The 26,587-nt window shown below is 48.6% G+C and overlaps 1 protein-coding gene across 4 annotated transcripts in view; it reads left to right on the forward strand.

Moving 5' to 3' along the window:
* Glt1d1 (glycosyltransferase 1 domain containing 1) overlaps positions 1-26,587 on the forward strand; it is a 70,519-nt gene that overhangs the window by 39,082 nt on the left and 4,850 nt on the right. For 3 of the 4 annotated variants that reach the window (XM_006970658.4, XM_042268318.2, XM_076560436.1), the window contains exons 7-11: positions 2,066-2,161; positions 2,921-2,970; positions 12,964-13,007; positions 13,823-13,943; positions 17,547-17,645. In XM_006970658.4, the coding sequence (XP_006970720.2) occupies positions 2,066-2,161; positions 2,921-2,970; positions 12,964-13,007; positions 13,823-13,943; positions 17,547-17,645 (410 nt within the window). Of the gene's footprint in view, positions 1-2,065; positions 2,162-2,920; positions 2,971-12,963; positions 13,008-13,704; positions 13,737-13,822; positions 13,944-17,546; positions 17,646-26,587 lie in introns of all 4 variants that reach the window. The other variant, XM_042268317.2, reaches the window with a different exon arrangement.

Raw genomic sequence — 26,587 nt, forward strand, 5'->3', positions numbered from 1 at the left:
TTTTGTTCTGTAGCCCATGCTGGTCCTGAATTCACTGTTTAGGCTAGGTTGACCTCAAACTTGATGTTATCCTTCTGATTTAGGCTACTAATTACCAGGACTGAAGGTATATGTTACCCCACCTGGCTTAGGATTTGTGTGGGTGTGTGTGTGGGGGGGGTGAGTGTGGGGGTAGCGCTAGTATCAATCCAAGGTGTTCAGGTGTGCAAGGCAAACACACTACCACTGAGCTGCATCCCCAGCCCCTGTGATTGCTTTTAAAGCTTTGCTGGAACAAGGCTCAGAGTCTTCACGGTCAATGTGATTCTGCCCAGAGTCACTCTTCCTGTCCTCTTTGCTGACCTGGGACCCTCATGCACTTAGTTAGCTACATGTATGACACATAAACCATTTTTATTCTCAAGACTCAGGTAAGCTCAGAAAATGGTTTGCAGAAAATGGTTTGCATAAAAAAAAATCAGCAAATACTCATCCTCGGACGGATAGCCCTGCACATGCATAGTTTTATGGCCAATTACACAGGCTGTAAAAGCTTATGTTTTAGACCAGCTTTTTTTTTTCTTTCTGAGTCTATTAATAGTTGCTATTAAATCAATTATCTACCAGTTGCCATAAAACACCTCAAGATCTCCTGGTCTCAAACAACTATGGCCATTTCTCATGATTTTTGTAGGTGTGAACTGTTGTACTTTTGTGGCTCAGCTGGGCAGCCTCTGCCTGTCCTGGGCCCATCAATGCTGTTCCTTTCATGTTCTCATGTGTCTAATGCCCAGCCTCACCTCAGGTCTGGGACTTCACGCTGCCAGGATGAGCCTCATTATGAAGACTTTTTTCCCAAGAAAGCTGTGTGGCCAGATGACCAGGGAGTGATGAGTGCTCTCACAAGGAAGCATTTTGTTGGCCAGGAAGGTTCTCACTCCATCTAGAGGCCAGGGGTGAGGAAGTCAGCTTCACTTGTCATGAGAAGAGTCACCAAGACTGGTGCCCACTGCTGGTCCTACATCATAGATTTGGCACTCCTAGGCCTTCTCTGTATTATTATTATTATTGTTGTTGTTGTTGTTATTCATATGTATGGGTATTTCGCCCATATGCATGTCTATGCACTACATTTATGCAGTACCCATGGAGGCCAGAAGGGGGCATCAGAGCATCACATCCCCTTGAACTGGAGTTAGATGGTTGTAAGCCACCATGTGGGTGGTGGGAATTGGACTTGGGTCCTCTGCAAGAGCGGCCAGTGCTCTTAACTGCTGGATCACCTCTCCATCCTCTTTCCCTCCATGTCTTTTTCAAAGCTAACGCAGACAGCTCCGTTGGTAGATCGCTTACCTAACACACAGGAAGGCCAGGGTTTGATCCCAGCCTAAACTAGGCATGGTGGTGTACGGCTGTAGTCCTAGACTTGAGAGGTGGAGTCAAGAGGGTCATAAGTTCAAGGTCCTCAGCTACCTAACAAGTTTGAGGCCCACCTGGTCTATTATAGGTGACACTATCTCATATACTATCCATGAGAAACAAAATAGAAACAGATGAAAAAAAAACCCAAACCACTCTATAAACATATACATCTACTTTTAGAACTGTTACAATTTTCCGAGGTATAGTTGACAAATCCAACTGGCATACGCAGAAAAAACAACAGGATGGCAGCACGTATGTGTGTGTTTCCTGTTCCCAGGGACATATGCTCATACCTACCGTGCATCTGTGAATTCTTGAGGACGCTCATCCAAACGCCACTTTTCTTGCTGCATCAAGAAAAGAACACTTTTCTCCACGGGAACTGTGCCCGAGTCCTTCCTGGGACTGCTGACTCCTATCCCCAGTGACTGGGTCAGCTCTCCCAGGCCCCATCCCTCCCTTTCTATGGCAGAGACCTTGCATTTCACGGGCAGAGTGAGGCTCAGGTCTACCCGTGCTTGGAGAAGCTAATGCGTGGCAAGGCAGTCAGAGGACATGCAAAAAGTAGGAAGGCCAACGTGGGGGACCTCTGGTCTGCATGTCACGGTGATGTCACTGCTGTTGTATAACTTTAGCTGTATCCTCCATTCTTACATTGCAGAGATTGACCAAAGTGCAGACAACCTATATGTGTTCCTGGTAATATGCGGACTCAGGCCTGTAAAGGATCCTCTGTACTTGGTAGACGCATTCTCAGGTATGTAGCCCAGTGCCCCCCTTCCTCCTGTGGATTTGTGAATAGAGATGTGTCTTGCTTGGTCTTGTGTTCTTACTGGCTGGCCCCAGCTGGCCTTGAACACCCAATCCTCCTGCTTCAGATTCTCAAGTTCTGGGATGACACTGTGAGCCACCTTGCCTGGTGGGATCATTTTTCTTTTTTCTTTTTTTGCTCTTGGCATATAAGCAGAACCATTTCTAGATGATCACTTTGGAGACAGCTGGAAGGGTAATTTATTGGATTACTTTATTGTAGACTTGTAGCTTCAGGTATGAAGGATGGCAGAAAAATTGGAAATAAATATAAGGCTAAAAGAGTGTTTTAAAAATCCTATCACTTTTTTGTTATAAATATCCCCTTATTTTTATGTGTTTGTGTATGAGTATGCAGTGCCTGTGGACACCCTATTCCAGAACTGGCATTCCAGGCAGTTGTGAGCTGCCGTGTGGGTGCTGGGTACCAAATTCTGATCCCACTGCAAGAGAAGCAAGTGCTTTTAACCACTGACCCATTGCTCCAGCCCCAAAAGAAACAAATCTTCAAGTAAGAGCATAAAATACCTCATATAGGCTAAAGAAATGAAATCGATCCTGTTTAGCATGGTTGAATGCTTAATGACCTAAGAGTACAACACATAGCCTGGAGTAATTTGTAGTTAAGCCGAATTGTTTTCTTAGCTGTGACTTGAAGCCATGTTAGGTCCATTCAACGTCTTTCTTCTTTCTTTTTCTTCCCAAGAATGGCATCAAGAAGAGCCCAATGTTTACATGGTGATTGTAGGTCCTGAGGTGAGTCCATGTGCTGTGAATGCCTACCTGATGGCTGCTTTTTCTTACTGATTTTGTTTTTTTTTTGTGTGTGTGTGTGTGTGTGTGTGTGTGTGTGTGTGTGTGTGTGTGTGTACTTGTGTGTGAGTGCAGTTCCTACTGGGACCAGCAGAGGGCATTGAATCCCCTAGATCTGGATTCAAAAGTGGTTGTCAGGTGCCCAGAATGGAACTCGGGTTCTCTGTAAGGGCAGTACACACCCTAACTTTGGAATCATCTTTCCGGCCTCTCTTCTATTGACTTACAATGTATTTTCTAAAACTAGTTTATGCTTCTCTTCTATATATCTAGGTGTTTGTTCTCTTTGAGGCACTGAAGTAAGTTTGCCTTTTTATGACATTTTATTATTATGTTCTGTACAGGGGTGGTCATGTGTCTACAGCACACATGTAGAGGTCAGAGAACAACCTTAGGGAGTCTTTCTACCATGTGGGTCCCAACGATTGAACTCAGGTGTCAGGCTTTGTGGTAAACCCTTCTATTACTGAACTGTCTCCTCGGCCCATAATTTGCCTTTTTAAAAATGAAAAGCATGGGGCTGGAGAGATGGCTCAGCCATGAAAAGCACTGGCTACTATTCCAGAGGACCTGGGTTTGGTTCTTCGCACCCACATGGCAGCTCACAATGATTTGTAACTTCAGTTCCAAGGGGTCCAACATCCTCATCTGGCTCTTTGGGCATTGCACACATGCATACATACATGCAAAACAGGCATAAATGTAAAAATATTTTTAAAAAATGGAAGTAACCTGGGTCATCTCAGGGGTACAGCACTTGTCAGACTTGCATGTGCAAGGCTCTGGATTCAGTTCCCAGAACCACGTGGATGAGAGAGTGAGAAGAGAGAGAGAGAGAGAGAGAGAGAGAGAGAGAGAGAGAGAGAGAGAGAGAGAGAGAGAACACGAACTAAAGATTGTAGCTGTTGTTCACCTTTATGGCTGACTTACTGTAAAGATTACAACTAATTAAATTAATTTACTATTGCAAAGGATAATTGGATAATTCTTATGGGAAAACTGGTGGTTCATGTAAAGAGGAACGTATTTAAAAGTATATAAGCCATGCCGGGCGGTGGTGGCGCACGCCTTTAATCCCAGCACTCGGGAGGCAGAGGCAGGCGGATCTCTGTGAGTTCGAGGCCAGCCTGGACTACCAAGTGAGTCCCAGGAAAGGCGCAAAGCTACACAGAGAAACCCTGTCTCGAAAAACCAAAAAAAAAAAAAAAAAAAAAAGTATATAAGCCAAACCCAAACTCTATGAATGGTCTGATGTATTCTGAAACCCTTTAACTGCTCAAACTGTGAACGCAGAACTGCTCTTGAACCCAGCATCAGATCCAGCCTCTGGCCTCTCTGGACTTTCATTTGCCCCAAGCAGTTTGAAAAACAGAGTGGACTCCATGCTCCCAGCCCGATGGGATCCGCATGGCCATGAGAAGTCTGCCTTCATGTGGCCTTTGTTCCAGGCTTTCCACTATGCACCTTTCCCTCCACTTTCCTCTGCTGAAATCCTTTCTTGCAATGTGATGAGAGGAGGTCTCGGGGAGGTAACTGTATCAAGGGGATGGAGGGAGCCCTCAGCAGTGTGTTTAGTGCCCTTATAGAAGAAGCCCCGAGGGAGATGCCTTGACTTTTCAATTGTGTGTGGACACAGCAAGAGGCCACCACCTATGAACCAGGAAGCATACCTCATCAAATGCTCAGCCTGCTAATGCTTCTAGCCTCTGCGACTCTCTGCTAAGTTTGTCGGTCACCCAAGTTGTAGTACATCACAGCAGTAGCTTATCTGAGCTAAGACAGAGAGAAATCGTCTGTGGCGTTGAGTGAGGTTCTCATCTGTGCAGTGTGAGCCGCCTCTCCCACCACCTTCTTTTGTTGGCCAGGTGGTGACAGGCAAGCTGGGAGGGCTTGCTAACTGACACCCTGATAGAGAAGGTATTCACAAACCACGGAAACTAATGTATACACGTCCATCTTGGCCAAACAGTGAGATTATGGGCGTGATTGACAGGAACATGGGTGGCCCAAAGGCAGCTAGTTCCAACGCCAACAATCCCACCCAGCCTGGGCGATGATGCATCCCTGAGGCTTCCTGCCCCACTTGCAGACAGCTCCTCCAAAGAGTCTTCTCTTCCCCTGGCTACCGCTTCCCTGCTTCTGGGACCTCAGGAGGCCCAGTGAGACCGGTGACTCCCCTGTGTCTTTCCTAAGCCTCCCGCCTCCATCCAGGAGGAAGCGCTTTCATTGGAAGGAAACTTTCTCCATTGTATTAACCAAGTAGCTGGCCTCACTTTTCGCTCACTGGTTTAGAAACACACCCCCAGTGTCTAGTGACCACTATACACGACTTCTCAGAGCCTCATTTATTGGTCTTATTCTAGTGCCTTCCCAGCATGCACAGCTGTCCCTCGTGTTCTCACAGCCTTTGGAAATAATTGTGTTTACCCAGAATGAGGCCAGGGATGCTAATAAAGGCAAACGAGAGGGGGAGGGGCTGGTAAAATGGCTCCGTGGGTAAAGGCGCTTGCTGCTAAAGCCTGTTGGCCTGAGTTCAATCCCAGGGTATCCACATAAATGGCAGGAGAGAAACAAATCCCAAATGTTGTCTGATGGTACATGTGCAGCCAAATTTAAAGCAGACACACACACACACACACACACACACACACACACACACACACACACACACACACACTCAAGGACTAGGATCTGTATAGCCATGCCAGAGGCCACGGCGAGAAGAGATCTCATGTTCATCTCATGATATAATACACTGTGTAGAGTTAGAAGTCCCACAGTCTTCAGAAAAATCCCAACATTTTTAAAAGTTCAGAGTCTCTTAACTGTGGCTTCCTATAAAATTCAAAATAAGTCACACACTTCTTATTTGAAGAGGGAAGAACCAGGGTACAGTTAGACCACAGCAAAACCGAACTCCAACAGTGTAAATAGTTCTGTGTCCGACCACCTGGGTCTCCATCATGAACCAGGCTCCAAAGGGCTTGGACAGTCCCAGCTCTTTGGTTCTGCCATTACAGGACACACTGCCTGTCCGTCATACTCCAGTCAGCTTCACCCCACACCTGCCACCGTCCCTAGTGGTCACTCCATCGTCTGGCATCTCCAATATTCTGGGGTCTTCCTTGAAACTAAGGCTTCACCCTCACTGGTGATGTCTCTCATTGCCAAGCCTCGGCTTCTTTCCGTGAACCCCTCAATCCTGGGGTCACCACCCACAACTGAGGCTGCACCTTTCCCAGCATCTTCTTTCTGGGCTCCCTTTAGGGATCCTGCCTCTGCCCCCCCTCCCCCATGGCATCAAGCCTCAGATTCCCTCCATGACCCCTTCAAGCCTGAAGCCTCCATTACAGCTGACGCTATACCTCCATTAATGGCCTCCTGACCTCTCTGAAAGGACTCCAGCCCTGGCGGCCACAGGTTGCTGTCATGAGTCTCTTATATCCTCAAACCAGGAACATGTGGGGGGATTTCTACATCTAAGTTTGACCGCCAGTTTAAGATGCAGCATTTGCCTTCTGAAACACTGCTTCTGTGCGCCAACTCCAAGGAAACACCTTCTAGAAGATTCCTCCTGAATGGTGCTGGTCTCTTATTAATCATAGCTTACGTTTTCAGTCCCTGCAAACCAGAAACCAGACTTGCAATTTAAAACACCACATGATAGCCACTGAGAGACTCTCAGACTCCCCTCAGAGACCCATAAGCCAGGTCTCTGTCATCTGCGCCGCCCGTGGCATTATCCTCCAATCTCCTACAACCACAGCCCACCAAGCCCTACAGACGCAACAGCACCTTCACCCCAAAGCTCCCAAATCCTTCCATAACCCCCCTTGCCCCCCACCCCCAAACAGCAGTCAGCTCCATCACATCAAGATCCCACTGTCTGATACAGCTTCCCACCTTAGTGTGTTTTTTGTTCCTGTGATAAACACCATAACGAAAATCAGCTTAGACAGGGGGCGGGTTCCTTTGACTTACAGCTCACAGCCCATCGTGAAGGGGAGCCGGAGCCGGAGCTCAAGTGGTACAGGAACCCGAAGGCAGGAACTGAAGTAGAGGAAGCCATGGAGGAAGGCTGCTTACTGGCTTGCTCCTCACGGCTTGCTCAGTTGGCTTTCTTGTATGACCCAGGACCACCTTCCCTGGGTGTGATAACCTCCCACAGTGGGCTGGACCCTGCCTACATCAATCACCAATCAAGAAAATATCCCGCAGACTTGTCCACGGGTCAGTGGCACGCCCTCCCGAAGCCTACATACACAGTTACCTCTCCTGAGATGAGATTCCCCCAGTGCCAGGCCTGGCTCGGGTGGGACCCTTCTCAGATGTTCTTCTCTGACCTCTCTACACAAACTCAGCCTTTACCATTTCAAAAGCTCCACACGTCTGACACGGTCCCTCTCAAGCGCTCAATTTACCATCATCGCTCTGAATTTGGAACAGGAGGAGGAGACTTAAGCCATTGTGTACTTGACGCTGAGTATTTGCTGCGCGGTGTTAGGGGCTCGCATGCCGATGAGGTGGGTGGGTTTGCCGAGTGGCCAAGTATCCGCACGCATTAATATTCTTGTTTCGATGGCTGCAGCATACGTTAAGACTGCCCCTCCCCCTCGCCAAGCCTCCTGAATCTTCCTGTCTGGACACTGAAGCCAGTGCATTTTCCTTTGGTCCGTTTCTGCCTTTGCTCTCTGCAGAATTCCTTGTCTCAATGAGCACTTGTGGTCCCGTCCCATGGCTCTTTGCAACATTGTGTCAACTTGGCTAGATCTTGGCCCATGAAGCAGAGCACGGGTGGTGACTGGGGAGTCCTGCAGAGTTCAGCAGCGGACTACCTCTGCCGACTACCTCTGCTGGTTCGCTCCTTGGAGCCCCGTTCACGTAGAAGATTCTGGTGAAGATGCTGAGTAGGCTCATTCGCGTGCCTCAGCCGGCTGCAAGCACTCCAAAAGGTTCCCGGCCCAAAGCCTGCCAGAGGACATCTTATGAGCTCAGTGGAGAAATCCCTGGAAAGATGAAGTGCCTAGAAATGAGCATAACAGGGCGGCTCATTGTGCCAACTCAAGGCCGAGTGCCTGGGGGAAAAAAGAGCCCCTCCCACCTTGCCTCTTAGACCTGGCTCCTGTTCCAGGCTCAGGGCTCAGGAGGGTGTCAGGCTGTCCTTTCATAGGGACAGGACCATGGGGTGAGGCCACTCACCAGATCCTGTTCAGTACGGGGTGGGTGGGTAGGAGTGAGGATGAGATGGGCGGGGCTGGACAGCAACTGTCACAACACAACAGGATTCAAAACTGTTTATGTACACACGTCTTATTTTCTAGATTTACCTCATTTCCTATGCATATGAGTGCTTGACCTGCATTATGTATGTGCAGCGTATGGGTGTCGGGTGCTTGCCGAGGTCGCACTACTATTATCTGCTGTCTTTGTGTCGTGAGAAAAGCTGGGCCATGTGGCTGTATGGTGACTTTGGGAACAACTACCTGGCTGCTCCTGAGTTAACCACGTGCCTCAGTTTCCCCATCTGCAAAGCAGGGATGACTGAAGACAGTAGTACCTGCCTCCCAGTTTGCTATGGGTGAAAACTCATAAAAAAGCAGTTCCTGTCCTCGGGGTAGTGTCCTGTGGATACACAAGGGACTGTTATAGCCAACATTCTCTTTCTGTTCTGACTGCCAGGATCCTCTGACTGCTGGGATGCTACAGGATGCTCTGAGCTCAGCTTGGGTTTTCGCTAATGCTCCTTTGATCTCTCAGTTCCCACATTTGAGAGGAGCGTGTGTTCTGCTCACAAGGCATCTTGGCTGGTACCTTCCCCGGCTCTTTGATAAGGCGCGCTGGAGGCCGGAACGTTTGCTTTGGGCATGGCGGCTTAATGACTTTGCCCAGTAACTTCTTACAGCAGAGATTATTTCCCCTAAGCCCGAGAGCTGAAACAATATATTTTGTTAGGAAATAAACACCCTCGGAAGGAGGAAATGAGAATTTTTCTCTGCCGCTTTCAATGCATTTTTTTCCCCTTTAAAAATTTCATTAACAACAATCCCCTCTTCCTTTCCTCTTTACCTTGTGTTTTGTTCCACGCGGCTTCACTAAGAGATTTGAAAATGAACGGACGTGGAAAGGAAACCCAGAGAAAGCCAGAGCCAATTGAAGTTTCATCTTACGACGACTCGCTCCTGGCTCCTTAGCTACGCTCTAGCTTTGCATTTCAGCAAATGACTCAGAACACGACTTGTTTCTTTGACAAATTATCTTTCCCTCAAGTAGTCCAGCACGAGAGCCAAAGCATGTTAACAGAGACAAAAAGAAGATGGCCTGGCTGAAGTAACTAACCCCACGTACAAAAGTAACATGAAAATTGACTCGTAGCACGAAAGGCTTTCAGTTTTTACTTATTTTTAGTTGTGTGCGTATGTGTGTTTGTGTGTGTGCATGGCATGGTGCATGTGTCTAGAGGTCAAAGGACAACTTTCCGGGGTGGAGGTGTCCCAGGGATCAAACTTAAGTCATTGTGCTTGGTGGCAAGCACCCTGGCCATTGAGCCATCTGGCCAGTCTAGAAGGAGGCTCTCACTGGAGGGTTGTAATAGGGTCTAGTTGCTTAGGATAATTGGAGGATGAGGGTTCGGGGATGGGAAGTGGAAAGGGAATCCTCATGCACAGGACTATGTTCTAGTCACTGTGTGGGATCCAGGCAAGGAGACAGGTGCAGAGGAAAGAGAGGAAGAGCTCTCCTAGATGGTGACCCTCAGTGGCAGGTAGCCGGATAGCTGGGGAGGAGGTGGTGCGTCGAGCCAGGACAGTCAGGGGGATTAAAAGCATTTCAGAGATATGGCACCAGTTGCATCCTGGAAGATGATTCCTGGAGACTGGGGCACAGGTTGACCAGAGGGGGAACAGTAAGGAAGGTGGGCATGAATTTCAAGAGCCTTTATAGTGTGTGTGTGTGTGTGTGTGTGTGTGTGTGTGTGTGTGTGTGTGTGTTTCTTTGTTGTTTTGAGACAGAATCTTTCATTGTTCCAGGGGTTCACAGATCTGGCTAGGCAGACTCTCCGGGAAAGGGTCAGGTATCCTTCACTTCCCGCCCCCAAGCTAGGATTATGAGTATGGACACCCAGCTTTTTTTTTTTTTATGATTTACTTCTTTTTATTTTATATGCATTGGTGTTTTGCCAGACTGCATGTCTGTGGGATCCCCTGGAACTGGAACTACAGACAGGTGTGATCTGCCATGTGGGTGCTGGGAATTGAACCCAGGTCCTCTGGAAGAGCTGCCAGTGCTCTTAACCACTGAGCCCTCTCTCCAGCCCTGACACCTCGCTTTTTAAAATGTGGGTTCTGGGGAACCGAACTGAGGTCCTTATGGTTGCAAGGCAAACACTTATCAACTGAGCCATCTCTCCAGCCTCTGTCCCTCAACCTTTCTGGGAGTCATCTGGTGAAATCAAGCAGAAAGAACCAAGAGAGCTTGGCTTCCGGTCTGCCCAGATGGGAACGCAGACCCAATGGCTTTCCTGCTCTGGCACTCTGGTGAAGTTACAGGACCCCGTCTCAGTCCTCCTGTATGGAAGTGTTCTGTAATAACATTGTTGCTAGAACTTAGTTAATGACTGTAAAAGGCTTAGCACATGTTCTTCTGGCTTAAGTGGCTACAGAGTATTAATTATTAAGAGCTGAAACAGCAGCAATTTGTTGTTCATAACTATGAGCCTCTCTCTACACAGATCTTCCTCTGGAATAATTACAAATTCTTATGCATTCATATTTGATATCACGTAGCCCTTCAGACTCCCAACCCTGTAGTAGCTCCAGAGATGTTAGTAAGCCTACCACCACCAGCCCTTTGGGATCTTGGGCAGGCATCTGAGCAGTGGGAAGGATTCAAGGTGCACCCTCCAGCCCTTACTCTCCCGAGAAAGTGAAACTGAGTTTCTAGAAGATGGCATTCTATCGCCTGCCCTTATAAGTTCGCCGTTCCGGCATCTGCTTTCAGCGAGCCAGCGTGCTGTGCTTGTAATTCATGATGGCTATTGGCAATGTGTAAATGAGAACAGGAGTCTGCTTTCCTCACAGCCCGGCTGGAGCCAGTGGCAGGAGGGGCTGCTGGCACCCGGCATTCGTGAACTTGGTTCACACCCTTGCTGTGTCTTTGAAGCAATGTCTAGGATTTTCAAAAAAAAAAAAAAAAAGTTTAAAAAATGTAATTTTATTTATGTGTTGCATGCAGATGCCATTGAGCCATCTTTTGACCTAAAATAAGTCTCCTCTCTCTCTCTCTCTCTCTCTCTCTCTCTCTCTCTCTCTCTCTCTCTCTCTCTCTCTCTCTCTCTCTCTTCTCTCTCTCTCTCGACTGGATCTCATTATGTAGCTCTGGATGACTCACTATGTTAGACCAGGCTTGCCTCTATCTCACAAGAGATCCACCTGCCTTTGCCTCCCCAAGTATTGGAATTAAAGACCAGTGTCACTATTCCTGGCCCCTCATTTTTAAAAATCACATTTATTTACTGATTTGTTTTGGAGGAGGCCCATGTAACCACGGTGCATGAGTGTCCCGGAGGTCCCACTCGGCCAGGCTAGCTGGCCAGCATCTTGACCCACGGAGCCATCTTCAGCTTGCTAACTCGAGAATTTTGTGTTGAAGGAAGCTTTTTCAATTGTTTTTAAAATTGCATGCACTGTTGGTAATCGCAGTCAGGCGGGAGACACGGAGGGACCAGTCTGTCTGATGCAGTTTGTCAGATGTCTTGGTGAGGAGTTTGTGGAGAGTTTAAAGAGGCTTGATGAGTGAGTGACTCTGCAGCTCCGAGGCAGCACACTGACCTTCAACTCCGTCTGTAGCCAAGGATGACCTTGAACTTCTGATCCTCCTGCCTCCGCCCCTGTGGGCTGTATCACAGGTGTGCATCACCACGCCTGCCCTAGCATAGTGTTCTCTGGCTTCATTTATGTTACTACATAATTTAGTCCTTTCTCTTTGTGTCTGAATAATACGCGTGTGGATAAACACAGTTTGTTATTCATCAGCTGAGGGGAGCGTCCTTGATTTTAAAGCTGTATTTCTGAGAGGGCTCCCCATTAAAAGCAAACTTTAATTCCACAAACTACTTTGTCAGAGGCTTACTAAGGCTGCCCACGCATCCTCTTGATTGCTTTTATGACAAATTCCATCTGCATCATTTAAGAAAGCAAGCCTTTCCCCTGCAGGTTTGGACTGGTAAATTGTCCTGTGTGTAGGCATGCTCCATCCAGTGAACTTTGAAGCCCTGAGGCTCTCCTAGAAGGTGGTACACACAGTCCACAAGCTCACTGCTCTTTTCCATCCGTGTCTTCATTGTGTAACTGCTAGACTTGGGCTGTTCCTCTGTCTCCCCCCAACCCCATATTCTTCCTGTCTGAACTACTGGGTGGGCTTTCATCCTGTTACAATTCATGCTCTGGAGACTAAGATTTAGGTCAGGTTCACCCTGGCCCCAGGCACGGTCTTTCAAATATCCCAGTCTGCCCTGGAATCTGCCAATGCAGCAGAAGGTGAACTCCTGATCCTTTTGCCTCCTTCCAAGTGTTGAGATTACAGGCTTTTGTCATCACACTTAGTTACGCAGTGTCGGGGATTGAACCCGGGGCTTTATGCATGCTAGTTAGTTGCTCCACCACCTGCCCCACCTAAAGGGTCAGGATTAAAAAGTTTATTATGTGTGTGTGTGTGTGTGTGTGTGTGTGTGTGTGTGTGTGTGTATACATGTCATGGTGCATGTGTGGAAGGGAGAGGACAACTTTGGGGAGTCTGTTATCTCCTCCAACCATGTGAGTTGCTGGGATCAAATCCAGGTCCTCGGGCTTTTGCAGCAAGGGCCTTGACCTGCTGAGCCATGGGCCAGCCCCCAGGGGCAGAGTTTCTAAGTGTTTCTTGTTCCTCTTTTTTTCCCCCCAGGTAGATCCAGTGTTTACAAGGGAAGTGAAAGACCGGGTAAGGAGGTAAGACTGGCAGACGGGTGGCATCTTGCACGCTAGGAATCCTGAGTGGCAGAGTGGTTCACGCGTCCCACCTTGCCCATCGCAGACTCTGCTCTAAGCAGGTTGCACGTACTGAGCCCTTTAGTGTTGCCTATGATCCCTCAAGGTCATGCCCTGGGCTCCAAGGCACGGGCAAATAAATGGATGCACTCAAAGTGTAAGATGCGGAAAGGCCAGCGCCAACCACTTTGTATGTCTCACTGCATACGTAGCCCTGGCCGGACTGGAATCAGAAGCCTCCTATATGGTGGGATTCTAGGTATGTGCCTCCCTGCTTGGCTTAGTGAAGACCGCTTGCTTGAAGATAATACTTTTTACTGATGACCCCGGCAAATAAATGAAATTATTTAAAATAACAAAGATGTGGGGACTAGAGAGCACTGGCTGCTCTTGTAGAGGACCCAGGTTCAGTTCCCCACACCCACATGGTGGCTCACAATCACCTGTAATTCCAGTTCCAGGGGAATCTGATGCCCTCTTCTGGCCTCTGTGAGCACTGCAGTCACGTGGTGCACATGCATCCATGCAGACAAACACTGATACACATAAAAATAAAAAGATCTGGAAGAACGAATGTGTTCAGCTGACATCAATAGCCTCTTTGGAGATAATTGATCAGTGTATCTGTTTAAATAGCATGTTTTTTTTCTCCTGCCAGGAACAAGGGACCCAACTTCACTGGCTGTACAAGTTGAGTCTCAGTTGTTCACATAAAATTTGATCGGGACTCTGAGAAGGGCTGAAACAGCCATGCCGTCCCTGCTCTGTTCTTTCAGGGCTGCAGGGGTGCGGCTGATCCGAGAGATGTGCCAGGAAGATCTGCACGCAGTGGTGAAGAGCTGCTTCGCGCTGGTCAACAGCTCAGTGTCCGAGGGCATGTCAGCCGCCATCCTGGAGGTAAGTGCCGCGCGAATGTTGATGATGGGGTACTGGCTTGTTCTTCTCTCTCTTCTCTGTTTTTTTTTTTTTTTTTTTAAGATTTATTTAAGGATTTTAAGTTGTGTGTATGCACATGTGTCTGTGTGGGAGTATGTACAAATGAGAGCAGTTGAGGGTGAAGACCAAAAGATACCCTGGAGCTGGAGTGGCAGGAATGTGGGAGCCCATTTTCAGGTTCCTCGTGGCTTTACCCAGCAGGTCCGCATAGAGAGGATGATCAGGACCACGGGCCTGGGTGCAGGGGTCTGAGATGGTCTGCACTTGGCTGTGCTGGGGGAGGAGGTCTTTTGCTCCACCCCTTGGCGTTTCATAAATACCCTAGGGTAGAGGCAGGCAGGGCTTGTTGGAATAGGTTCCAGGCTATCCTGTATTTTCTACCTGTTTATCTCCACATTCTAAATCCTTCTAATATTTCCTGCTGCTCGCACTCAAGAAAACTCTGGGGGAACTGTGGGGTTGGAGGGTAAACGTCCCGCACAGGAGGTTGGAAGCCACCCCAGGTGGGTGTGAATTTGCATCAACTGTTTCGAAAGCACGTGACTCGGCTTTGCGTCAACTCTGTGTTTGGCAAAGCTCCACCTGTGCGCTGTGATAAGTGTCAGCCTTGGTTGCTCACCCAGCCCCAGCCACTGGGGCACTCTGTCCCCTCAGCAACTAACTTTGAAAGCAGCGTAGAGCAGGTGCCCAAAGCTCTTCTGTATGTAAACACACTTTTTTTTTTTTAAAAAAAAATTCCCATTTCTTAAGAAGAGGTCATGAGCCTGGAGTCTGCTGAGTGGTTTTTATAAGCAGCACAGACAGCTTTTTCTGCGGAGGAATTGCTCTCGGCCTTGGCTTGCCTCACGGAAAAGGCAGCTGTTAGCAATCCTGATGCCCTTGAAATGAATGTGGATGTGGCGGTCTTTTGAGACGTCAAAATAACCTTTGGGTGAAGGGCTCTGAATGAAGTTGATTTTAGGGGAGAGGGATGAGCGTGTCTTTCTCGTCAGCATCACTTCAGATGGCCAGGGCAGTTAATCACAGAGCACATGCCCATCATTGGTCAGGGAAGTGACTTTTTGACCTTTCTGAATCTGTTTTCCGGAGCAGGCAAGTACAGATGCCCATTGGCTAAAAACAGCTTCTCACTGAAAACGCCTCAAAAGCAAATCTTCGGCCAGACGCACAGCAACCGGATGATTATCGCTAAAAGCCTGCATTTCCCACTCAAATGTATTGTGGATTTGACCCCTACATAGAATAACCTTAAAGGAAGGGGATGGGGAGATGGTTCAGTCAGTAAAATGTTCTCTCTCTCCCCTTCCTTCCCTCCCTCCTCTCACACACACTCTTGACACCAAAATGGCGTAAGTGTTTTGAAACACTCTTACAGGGTCCTTCAAGGTTCTCCAATCACTGCTCACTAAGGTCAATCCCCAGGACCCGCAGGAAAAGCCAGGCATGGATGCTTCTGAGTGTTATCCCAGGGCTGGCGACAGTGGAGAGGAGAGACAGGCAGATCTCTGGGGCTCGCTGGACAGTCAGCCTAATGGAATGTGAGCCCCAGGCTAGTGAGAGACTCTGTCTTTAAAACACACACACACACACACACACACACACACACACACACACACACACACACACACACTCACACGGTAGACAGTTGCTGAGGAAGGCTGCTTCAAGTTTCCCTCTGTCTTCCACACATCCCCACGGACCCCTCTAGACACAAAGGATGTAAAGGACTGTCTTCATATCTGTTTTCCTGTTTGGAGCGCGGACATAGGTGCAATCACACACAGATGGACACCGGACCTTCTGGGTCAGGTTTTGACAACCTAGGTGGAAGGAGGGCTATGCCCTAAAGCTACAGGCAAGAAGGAGAATGCTTGACCTGAGGAAATAGCACCGGCTATAGTGATGGGAGACCCTTGAAGGACCCTGTAAGAGCGTTTCAAAACACTTGTACCATTTTAGTGTCAGGGTATGTGAGAGAAGAAGAGGGGGGGAGGGAGAAAATTTTATGTGGGTCCATGGGGCAGGGCCATCACTTATTCTTTTGAAAAGCCAAAGCTATTACAAAATGTCAGACCTAGCCGGGCGGTGGTGGCGCAGGTCTTTAATCCCAGCACTCGGGAGGCAGAGGCAGGCAGATCTCTGTGAGTTCGAGGCCAGCCTGGGCTGCAGAGTGAGTTCCAGGAAAGGCGCAAAGCTTCACAAAGAAACCCTGTCTCGAAAAACTTTAAAAAAAAAGAAAACGTCAGGATGAGAAAGAGCTGCTCAGGGCATTTATTTGGGCCGTGGAAGCTGCAGGAGTGGTGGACTTTTGCAAGGGGCTGTGTAGTCACCGTACCTACCCGCCACTGGCCAGCCTCACCAGAAACCCCATCTGCTCAGTCTGCGCATCTGTATGAGCATCTTCAGATCAAGTCATTTCCCCCCGTACTAGCAGTGATCACTCAGAATGACCACCCATGCCACCCAAATCTAAGCAAAGCAAACCCCTCCTCAAGAACATCTACTTAGGGCCGTGTATAACCTCAGGGGTGTGACCCAAGACTGACTAGCAAGCTTCCCAAGCCACACACGCAGGGGAGCTATGTATCTCCAAAGCCTGGGTGATGTTCTGGGGGTACAGTCCCAGCAGCTGAGTTTCTCCTGACTTCTCAGCCATGAAAAATCAAGACTGTTTCTAGAAACCCCAGACAGCTCTGATAAGGGTATGGGAGGCTGGCTGCAGGGATTTTTAGAGAGCCATACAGGGAGGCATGAGCTGGTCTAGGGAGGCCAGGTGGGCCTGTTTATGGAAGGGAGGCTGGCGTGTCTTGAGTTCTGACATCTCGTGTGTCGATCCTGAGCGCCACGCTCACCCCCTCCCTCCTCTGTCTTTCCCGGCTCCCTGGGCGGATTTGCTCTGAATGCGAGCACGCCTATTTCCAAACACGGTCTATCGCATGGCTCTGCCAGCCGCAGCGCTGCTGGGACCAGCTTCGCAGTGTGCTCATGTTCTTGGAGCTTGTCTAACGCTTAGAATTTGCCTTTTTTTTTTAAAGATGTATTTTTAATTTTAATTATGTATACTCATGTGTGTCTATGTGGGGATAGGTGCACCTGTGTGGGAGTGGCCATGGTGGCCTGAAGAGGGCGTTGGGTCCCCCAGACAGAGCTGGAGTCACAGGTGCTTGGGAGCTGTCCAGCTTGGGTGCTGGGAGCGGAACTAGCAAGCACACTTAAGCTCTGAGCCATCTCTTCAGTCCCATCCACCTTAGGTTTTTTTTTCTTTTTTTTTGAGAGAGAGAGTCTTTCACAACCTGGAGCCTGACAATTAGGCTAGACTGGCTGACCAGTAAGCTCCAGGGATCCCCCTGTCTTTCCCAACCCCATACCCAGTATTGGGATTACAGATCTGCACCGCCATGCCTGGCTTATGTTTTTGGTGTTAACACGAATCTCAGGGGACTGAACTCGGGTCCTTCTGCTCGCAGGGCAAACACTTTGCCACCTTAGCCATCTTCCAGCCCCCCTTGTTTGACCCTTAAATGACACCCCCCCCCCCCATCGTCTCTCCTCTCACCTTCACAGGCCATGGATTTAGAAGTCCCCGTGCTGGCTAGGAACATCCCTGGGAACTCGGCCGTGGTGGAGCACGGAGTCACAGGACTGCTGTTTTCAAATCCTCAGGTAAAGAGAGTCCCTTTCCCGTGTGTGCCTCGTTGGTGTGATTTGCACCTGCCTGTATGAAGGAGGGCTGTAAATGTGGGTTCCTTGTAAACCTCCTGGCTCCAGGTGGAGGTAGAGCTGCCCAGCCAAGCTCTGTGGTTTCTGTTCTCACCCTGGAGGGACATGCAGCTTTTTTAGAAATCCAGGGTTACTTCTGACCTGAGGATTTTAGCTCCGTTGGTTGAGCGGCTCGCTCGGCGTGCATTAACCAGGGATGGTAGTGCACGCCTGTCAAAGTGCATTCAGGAGGTAGAAGCAGGAGCATCAGAAGTTCTAGGTCAACCTCTGCTATGTAGCTAGTTCGAGTCCAGCCTGAGCTACATGACACTTTCTCTAAAAGAACCCAAACAAAACATAACTAACCTCACATAAACAAACAAAAAACAAACAAATGCACAGGTGTTCTCTTAAGTGGCTGTCTGGGGCAGGGTGGAGCAGAAGAACAGGGGCTCCAGCCTCCTGGTAGGTACCTTGTGACATTGTGTGCATTCTGGGGTCTGGAGACACAGCTCCCTGCCTTTCTCACGAGTCCTCTCAGGTCAGCACAAGCCACTAAGAACCACAGACACAGCCTTCCCCCACTCCCCGACACACACACACACACACACACACACACACACACACACACACACACACACTCACTACAGAACTTACTTACAGATGTGTTTCAACTCGGCGTCTTCACATTGGCTTTACCAAGGATGTTTAGAACAGCAGGTCTTCCTGGTTCTGTGCGGGGAGAGTTGTGATTCTTCACACTCTGAAATGGTGTGCGAGACACGATGTCGCACATACTTCGTTGTCCTCGTCATCTCCGTCAGACTTTATACCCAGTGCGTGGTGGGTACGTGGCCTGAAAAACAAATGATGCACATTTTAAGGAACTCCAGGCTGGGGTTGTATTCATCTCAACCGCTGTGGAACTCAGATTTAACCACTCACCGGTCGGCTGCAGGGAGGGCAAACGTAGTTTCAAATATGCATTCAAATATGTATGAGAGTCAGCTTTTCATTTATTAAGAAGAACTGTCCTGTCAGACCACCAGCTTTGAGAGTTAAAATATGTATATGAAATGCATAGGACATAAATAATGTGTAAGCACAAATGCTCTCTGAATCCAAGCTAAATATAGTTACTCCTTCTGTATTAGCTGTTATTCCTTCATTGAGAACATAAACATGATCTCCCTATGGAGGGCTGAAGATAAAAGACAGAAGAGTTCAGAGAGATTGGGAAGGTAGGGCCTGTGTAAGGGCTTGTGTATGGCCAGGAAACCTTGGGCAGAGTCTGGGAGCTCAGAGTAGCTCCAATGCACAGGCAGCAGAAGAAAGGGGCCTTGGTGTGTGGAACATAAACACTGAATTTGGCCAGACACCATATAAACTTGAGGGAGGAAGAGGGCATGAGAAACCCATGGACCACACAGCATAGGGTGTGGAGATGTAAGAACCATGGCTGTACTGACCTCTAGAAAGAGGATCATTTTAGATGCTGGGATGTGACTCAGTTGGTAGATTGCCAGCCTAGCATGCATGAAGCTCTGGATTTAGGTGCCAGCATAGTATGAAACTGGACATGGCGTTGTGTGTCTATAAACCCAGCATTTAGGAGGCTCAGAAGTTCATCCTTGGGAGACAGCTACATGTGGAACTGGGTGCTCAGCCACTGGTTTTATTTTTGGCCACCTTTCTCTCTCCAGCCTTCTTCTCTGCCCCCTTTAGAGGGCTCAGCCCTTCAGAGTGATTTCTGCCACTGAGAAATGAAGATTCCCATTCTCAGGATTTGATGCCCAATTTTCAGGATTTGGGTCTCTACATTATGTGGTTCTCTAACCCCTGAGACAGCACCTGCCCCTAAGCCCTTGTTCCTTGATAATGAATGGTTAAAGCCAGACCCTGTACCAGCACTCCCACCCCTACCCCGACCCTGTTACCGCTACTTGCAGGAGCATAGAGAGGAATCTGGAAGGAAAGGACTGTATTTGTTTGTTTTCTATTGCTGTGGTAAACTGCCATGACCAAAAGCAACTTGGGGAGGTAAGGGTTTTATGTGGCTCATACATCCTGGTCACAGTCCACACTGAGGGAATTCAGGGCAGTAACTCAAGCAGGAGTAGAAACAGGAACCATAGAGGAACATTGCTTACTGGCTTGCTCAGTCAGCTTTCTCCTCCTCCTCGTCCTCCTCCTTGTCCTCCTTTTTTTCTGAGATAGGGTTTCTCTGTATAGCCCTGGCTGTCCTAGAACTCACTCTGTAGACCAGGCTGGTCTCGAACTCAGAGAACTCTTAGACATCTCACAGGCCAATCTGATGGAGAGAATTCCTCAATTGAGGTTCCCTCTTCCCAGGTGACTCTAGTTTGGGTCAAGGTGTCAAAAACTAAGTGGCACAGGGCTTTTGCTTAGGGAACTTTATAAGGAGAGCCTATAGGATCATCTATATTTATCTGTCTGTGTCTATGTCTTTATCTATCTATATCTAATATTGCTATCTAGCTATATGTCTATCTAATGTATGTGTTTATTTCTGTATATGTAAATCTATCTATATGTATAACTATATATCTATCTATAGCTATATGTATCTATAACTAATATCTATCTCTATCTCTACCTAATATCTATCTATATCTCTATCTGTATCTATTTTTTTTAACCTAAAAACTTGATGACTAAACGTATTTCATGGTTGTAAGCACAGAATAATCTCTGTTTTTGTATACTTCACCTCTGGAAAATTTCAATTAAGCGAAGGTTTCCAAACCCGCTCAGCATTGATTTCTCATTACCTCAACAATCTGGTTATTTCTCCATTTAAGAAGAAATGAGGCTGGTGACTTTCCTCGGTGTTTTTTATAGCTTAGTTTTATAGCTTCAAAATTAAGATCCATACGACATTTAATAGAAACTGTGAATTCATATGCTGCCAGGGTTGGTCTCTTCAAGGGAAGTTTATGCTTATCCTCTAGAAGGTTTCTATTTGTTCTTTAGACAACTGTAGAGAAATAAATTTTGGAATATTAATGAGGGCAGTGGCTAATGTTTATAAAGGGCATGTTATACGCCAGCTCTTATCCTTAGTGGTTAACATAGCTTGTTTTCTTTTCTTCCCCCAAGACAGAGTTTCTCTGTGTAGCCCTTGGCTGTCCTGGAACTCACTCTGTAGACCAGGTTGGCCTCGAACTTACAGAGATCCACCTGTTTCTGTCTCCCAAGTGCTGGGATTAAAGCCATGCACCACCACTGCCTGACCTGACCAGCTTATGTTTTCATATATATATGAATTTTTCTTTTTGAGGCTATGTCCATGTAGCCCAGGCTGTTCTCAAACTTTATATAGCCATCGTGACTTTGAATGCCTGCTCCTCCTGCCCCCCCCCCCCAATCCCGGTCTCCCCGGTACAGAGACTATAGAAGGTCACCACTACACTGAGTGTAAGCAGTACTGGGGGTCAGATTCAGGGCAAGCAGGCACCTCTATCCACTGAGCTACATCCCCATCTCAAGGCCTGTGTCTTTCATAAGGTCAATGCCTTCCTCTTTAAGCAGGGATTGCTTTGACTGTGTTTGGGGAGAGCAAGGTACTCTGGGAATTTGTCCAGGCTGGGAGGTGGTGGTGCTCAGGGGTCTTGTTCCCATTTGAAGCCCACCGTGGCTTTCTGTTGCATGCTGCTCCTTCATCCAGAAGATGGAGGCAAGACTCTCTGGAAGTAGAAAATGCCATGCCAAGTGCTTCAAAAACTGATACTTTCTAGATTTGATTATTCAAAGATCTTCAAATTTAATTGTAGATCACTTAATGGTAAAACGGCACTTACCACCCATCCTGAAGATTTGAGTGTTATCCCTGGGACCTAAAGGGTAGGAGAAGAGAACCGACCCCCAACTTGTCCTCTGACTTCTACATGCCTTAAACAAACACACACACACACACACACACACACACAAATAATTGGTGTACAAAAATAAGTAGAAGTTAGTTGAATAGCCACTAAGCATCCAGATCCCAGTCCCTGTACATTTGGAGGCTTGGAGGCCCAGCAGGAGTAGGCCAGGGCTCCAGTGTTGGACAGAGGGGCTCTGGGCAGGGAAGAGCCTTGGCGGGGCTTGTCAGAGGGGTTCGGCTCAGCCTCTCTATTTAGTGCACAGGCACCATGCAGGGTTAGCTCTGTGAGTCTTAACAGTCACACCTACCATGAGAGGGTTGGGAGAATGAATCTGTGCCCCAGGGACTGAGGTCCTGCAAAGAACCCAGCCCAGGTGAAAGATGCGGAAATGGACGCACGCACACACGCACGCACACACACTTCGCTCCAAACACTCCACTCCGAACACATGCAGATAGTTGCTTTCACCTCTCTCTATCACTGTGACTCTGTCCTTCATCTCTCCCTTTCGCCATCCCTTCATCCTCTTCTCCCTCTCTCCCTTCCTCCTTCCCTCCTTCCTTCCCTTCCTCCGCTTGTGCTTTCCTTTCGAGAGGAATTCTGGCACTGTCCCACCTAGCAGCCCCCCACAGTGGATTCCCTCTGCCTTTATTTACCCACGTTCATCAGGAGAAGGGACCGTTCCTGTCTGAGGCCCACCCCCACCCTTTTGCTGGAGACAGAGGGCACAGTCTGGCTGAAGGGAAAGCCCCTAGTGACCCATGGAGCCTGGGCTTGATGAGTGCGGCTGGGTAGAAAGAGCCACCAGATGGGGCTCACGCCTCAGGAAAACAGAAGCTGCACCTGGGGTTAGCTCAGGCCCAGACCTCAGCATCACCTGGGCTCAGTGTGGGCCTAGCTGTCAGGAGAGTGGGGGCACCATCAGGAGAACCCTAGTAGTCAAGAAGTCTCCCAAAATATGAGGTCGAGAGGGTGCATGGTTTCTCCAGTGAGCTCCGTGGTGACCCCCCCCCCACTGTCCCAGCTTCTGCACAGTCACCAGCCGACATGCAAAGCTCGCCTCCTTCGTATTCTCGCGCAAACAAAAATGAGTTGGACATGGATCTGCCACCTGGGGAAGGGGCCAGTTGTGGCTCAGAGGGGTTGAAGGGAAGGGTTCTCTTTCCGCCTGTCCCTTACTCTTTCCATCGAAGGTGCTGATTGCTGAGTACCCTGGGAGTCAGCAGGTGTCTGGGGTATCTATCCCTTGGAGGAAGCCCTTGGGCTGTCACAGGCAGGGTAATGCTAGAGGGGAAGGGGGGAGCTGCAAGCAGGCCCAGGCACCCACCTGCTGCTTCTGCTTGCATTTCATTTCCCACTGTCCCCACTTCCTGTGGGCGTTATCTCCAAGACAGAGCCAAACCCAGTATCCACTGTGTCCCATCTCTGCCAGGCAGCAGCACCTGGTCCTACCTGGTCTATTTCAGCTGCCGCCTCCATGACAGCATCTTTCTTGGTCCTGGGCAGCCAAAGGAACCTGTTTGAAATAGTGAAAATTCAGTTCCATCCGCAACGTCTGAGAACTCTCTGTGCTTCCCATCACACATAGGGAGTGATGCACATGCTAGGCCAGGCTGGGGGTGCTGCATAGTGCCCACCGCGCCCTCCTCTGCCCAGACTCACTGGGTGTGGCCCACTGGGGCTGGTCTCGGAGCAGAATACCATTCCCGTGCTAACTTCTTGGTTCCTGAGCGCTCCTTGGCCGGGGTAGCCGCCGGGTTCCCACCCCAGCACCAGATGCGCGGTTTTAATTTCCTCTTTTAACCATCTGTAAACGAGCCAGCTGCCTCCTCATCAGCCCCAGGCTCCTGGAGGGCAGGGCCAGGAGCTGAGGAGGAGAGCTGTGGAACGCTGTCTGCTGGGCAGGACATGGTTGTTACACCCAAGGACTCACGGGGATACATGTCTCACTTTTCTATTGCTGTGATAAAACACCATGACCAATTCAACTTATAGAAGAAAGAGGTAATTTTATTTTATTTTATTTTTTGACTCATAGTTCTAAAGGGTTTGAGTTCATAATGGCATGGACAGCGTGGTGCACAGGGCAGGAGCAGGAAGCCGAGGGCTCCCATCCTTGGCTGGAATCGTGAGGCAGAGAGCAAATGAGTAGCGGTTGTGGAGCCCTTTTTATCTCAAAGCTCGCCCCCAGTAATCCACTTTCTCCAGCAAGGCCGCGTCACCTAAACCTCCCCAAACAGCATCACCCACCGGGGACCAAGTGTTCAAATGTCTAAGACGATGTGGAGGACATTTTTCATTCAAGCCACCATACATGGTCACCGGCATAAGACCCACCCAAGATCAAGCCAATCAAAACTCCAGCACAGATCAGGTAGGGGTTTCCCAGGGCTGCAGCCTTAGCTGAGAATCCATTGGCAGTTGATGGGGGAGGGAGTATGTGGCTACTGGTAGATTGCTCATAGCCCAGTGGATGACCCTGAATCATATGCTACTAATTTCAGTGAGTTCTTTTTGTTTTGTTTTTGTTTTCGAGACAGGGTTTCTCCATGTAGTTTTGGTGCCTGTCCTGGATCCTGCTCTGTAGACCAGGCTGGCCTCGAACTTACAGAGATCCGCCTGGCTCTGCCTCCCGAGTGCTGGGATTAAAGGTGTGCTGGGGGGGGGGGGTATTATTATTATTACTTTAAAGGTAGATGAAGCTGGAAAGATGTGTTGAAGGACCATAAGAGAGAGCTGGGGTGAGAGAGTAGATAGGATTGAGATACTTTGTATATGTAGATGAAATTTGCAAAGAATAAATTAAAAATGTTATTTTTTTTAAAGAAAGAAAGGATACAGTCTCTACCAGCAATAGAGGATGACATGGAAAGAAAGTGAACAGAAAACAGTTACTTATCTGAAGACAAACAGTGGTTGTTTGTACTACTTAAAAAACAAGCAAACAAAGGAACAAACTACTTTATGCAGGTGTCTGAGCCAGGCTCCGCACACCTGCAACCCTGGGGGCAGCTCTGGCTGGCACCTTCATTTTATGTTGTTGGCTATGTTCTTTGTGTTTGAGTGACTCACTGCCTGTGCCACTACCGGTTACTCACTGGGGATGAGTGGCACATGGTTTTCCCAAGGCCAATTTGTAAGCGTCCATGATCACTCACTTCTGAGCTCTCAGAGGAACCGGATTTCTGTACGTGGTTTTTAATTTTAATTGTCTTAGTGTGCGTACCTTCTCTGCCTCTTATTGATCTCCGTTGGTGGCTTTCAAGATTGCATCCTTGGTCCTAGCGAAAGCATCTGCCTCAAAGCCACTTGACCTGGTTAAGTCAAGCACTCTGGCGTGCTCTGGGGTGACAGCCGTGTGGAACCTGTGATTGCTGCAGGCTGACTGCCTGCAAATCGGCTTCCGCCCCGATTTAATGTGCACACTCCACAGACCTCTTTCTGTGGCCGTTGCCCTGTGGTTCTTTGGGCTCTTTGCTGTGGTGGCCCCTGGTAGGTTTCAGAGAGGCAGTCTGATGTCGCACACATAGCCCGGACTCATGGGAGGCCATGGAGTGTGGACCAGTCAAAGGCATCCCAGCTCCTGACCTTTGCCATGGCTCCTGACCTTTGCCAGCTTCTGCTGGGTGGGAGTGACTGCTGGGGTTTCTCTGTCCTTGAGTCAAAGGAATGGGTTGGGCTCACCCCATGATGTGCTTGCCACGCACGGCGCCATAGTCACTGTGGACAGATACGGCTGGGCTTGAGTCTTCTCCCTGGACCACATTACATTAGAAACTGGTTATTTCATCTGAGAGGAAGGAGGAAGTAAGTAAGGACTGGGCTGCAGGCTGCCGTGTTCATGGCTGATTAAGCAGCTGGGTCCCATGGAGGGCCTGCTGCTGGGCCAGCTGGGGCCAGCTGCCAGCCCAGTGAGTCCACTTGTGCTGTAGCCGATCTGGAGGCCGGGTGGTCCAGGATGGCGTCCCTCTTGAAGTGGCATTGCGTCTCCGTCCTTGGTGTGCCTCACCCTCAGTGTGGCTGCCCCAAGCATCTTTCTGCATCGTTTTCCAAGGAGACTTGAGAGAGAAAAGCAAAAACTAAAGCTAGATTTTACTTCTAAAGTCTACTGACGTTCCCTCCTTCAAAGCGTTGCCTGCAAGTCAAAACAACATCACTTCTGACGCCCCGTGCCGATGAAAGCAAGATCCGGTCTTGTCTACTGGCAGTTACGGGAAGGGGAAATCGGACTTGACTCCAACAGGAGAAGACGGCCCTTGCATGAGGGATGGGCACATGTGGCAGCTGACTTAGCAGATAGTCCTTGACCAAGAGCAAATGACTGAGTGGCAGGTAGCTCATCCACTCACAGGGATGATATCCTGGTTCAGGAAATGGTCACTGCAGAACCAGGGGTAAGATTCTCTCTCTCTCTCTCTCTCTCTCTCTCTCTCTCTCTCTCTCTCTCTCTCTCTCTCTTTCTTCCCCTTTCCTTTCTTTTCTTTCTCTCTTTTCTTCATCCCTCCCTCCTTCTCTCCCTCTTCCTTCCTTCCTTCCTTCCTTCCTTCCTTCCTTCCTTCCTTCCTTCCTTCCTTCCTTCCTTCCTTCCTTCCTTCCTTCCTTCCTTTCTCTCTTTCTTTGGTCTGGCTATTTCTCTTCTTTCTTTCCACCTCTTTCCCTAGTTCTCATTAAGGCAGCCATCAGATACATCCGATTTCTACCTCTGATCTTTCTTGCTTCAAGCCCTCTTCCCAGATGTCATTGCTGAGGAAATAATAAACAAACAAACAAATAAATAAAGGGGTATTTTTTATCAGAGCCTATCCCCCACCATTCAGGATTTTGCTCTAAGATCGCCCTGCATTTCGCAGCAGTAGTAAGCAAGGGCCCCAGCTTCAGCCCTAACCCTCCACATCAGATAAATCACAGATATGGCCGGCATCGTAAAGTAATATTCCCGAGTGCTAAGCCCCTCAAATAATTTTAATAAGAATGCTGTTCTGCTACGCAGTGAGAATAAATATGTTGTGTTTTTAT

Source organism: Peromyscus maniculatus, chromosome 23, assembly GCF_049852395.1.
Source record: "Peromyscus maniculatus bairdii isolate BWxNUB_F1_BW_parent chromosome 23, HU_Pman_BW_mat_3.1, whole genome shotgun sequence".
In the NCBI taxonomy this organism is placed as follows: domain Eukaryota; kingdom Metazoa; phylum Chordata; class Mammalia; order Rodentia; family Cricetidae; genus Peromyscus; species Peromyscus maniculatus.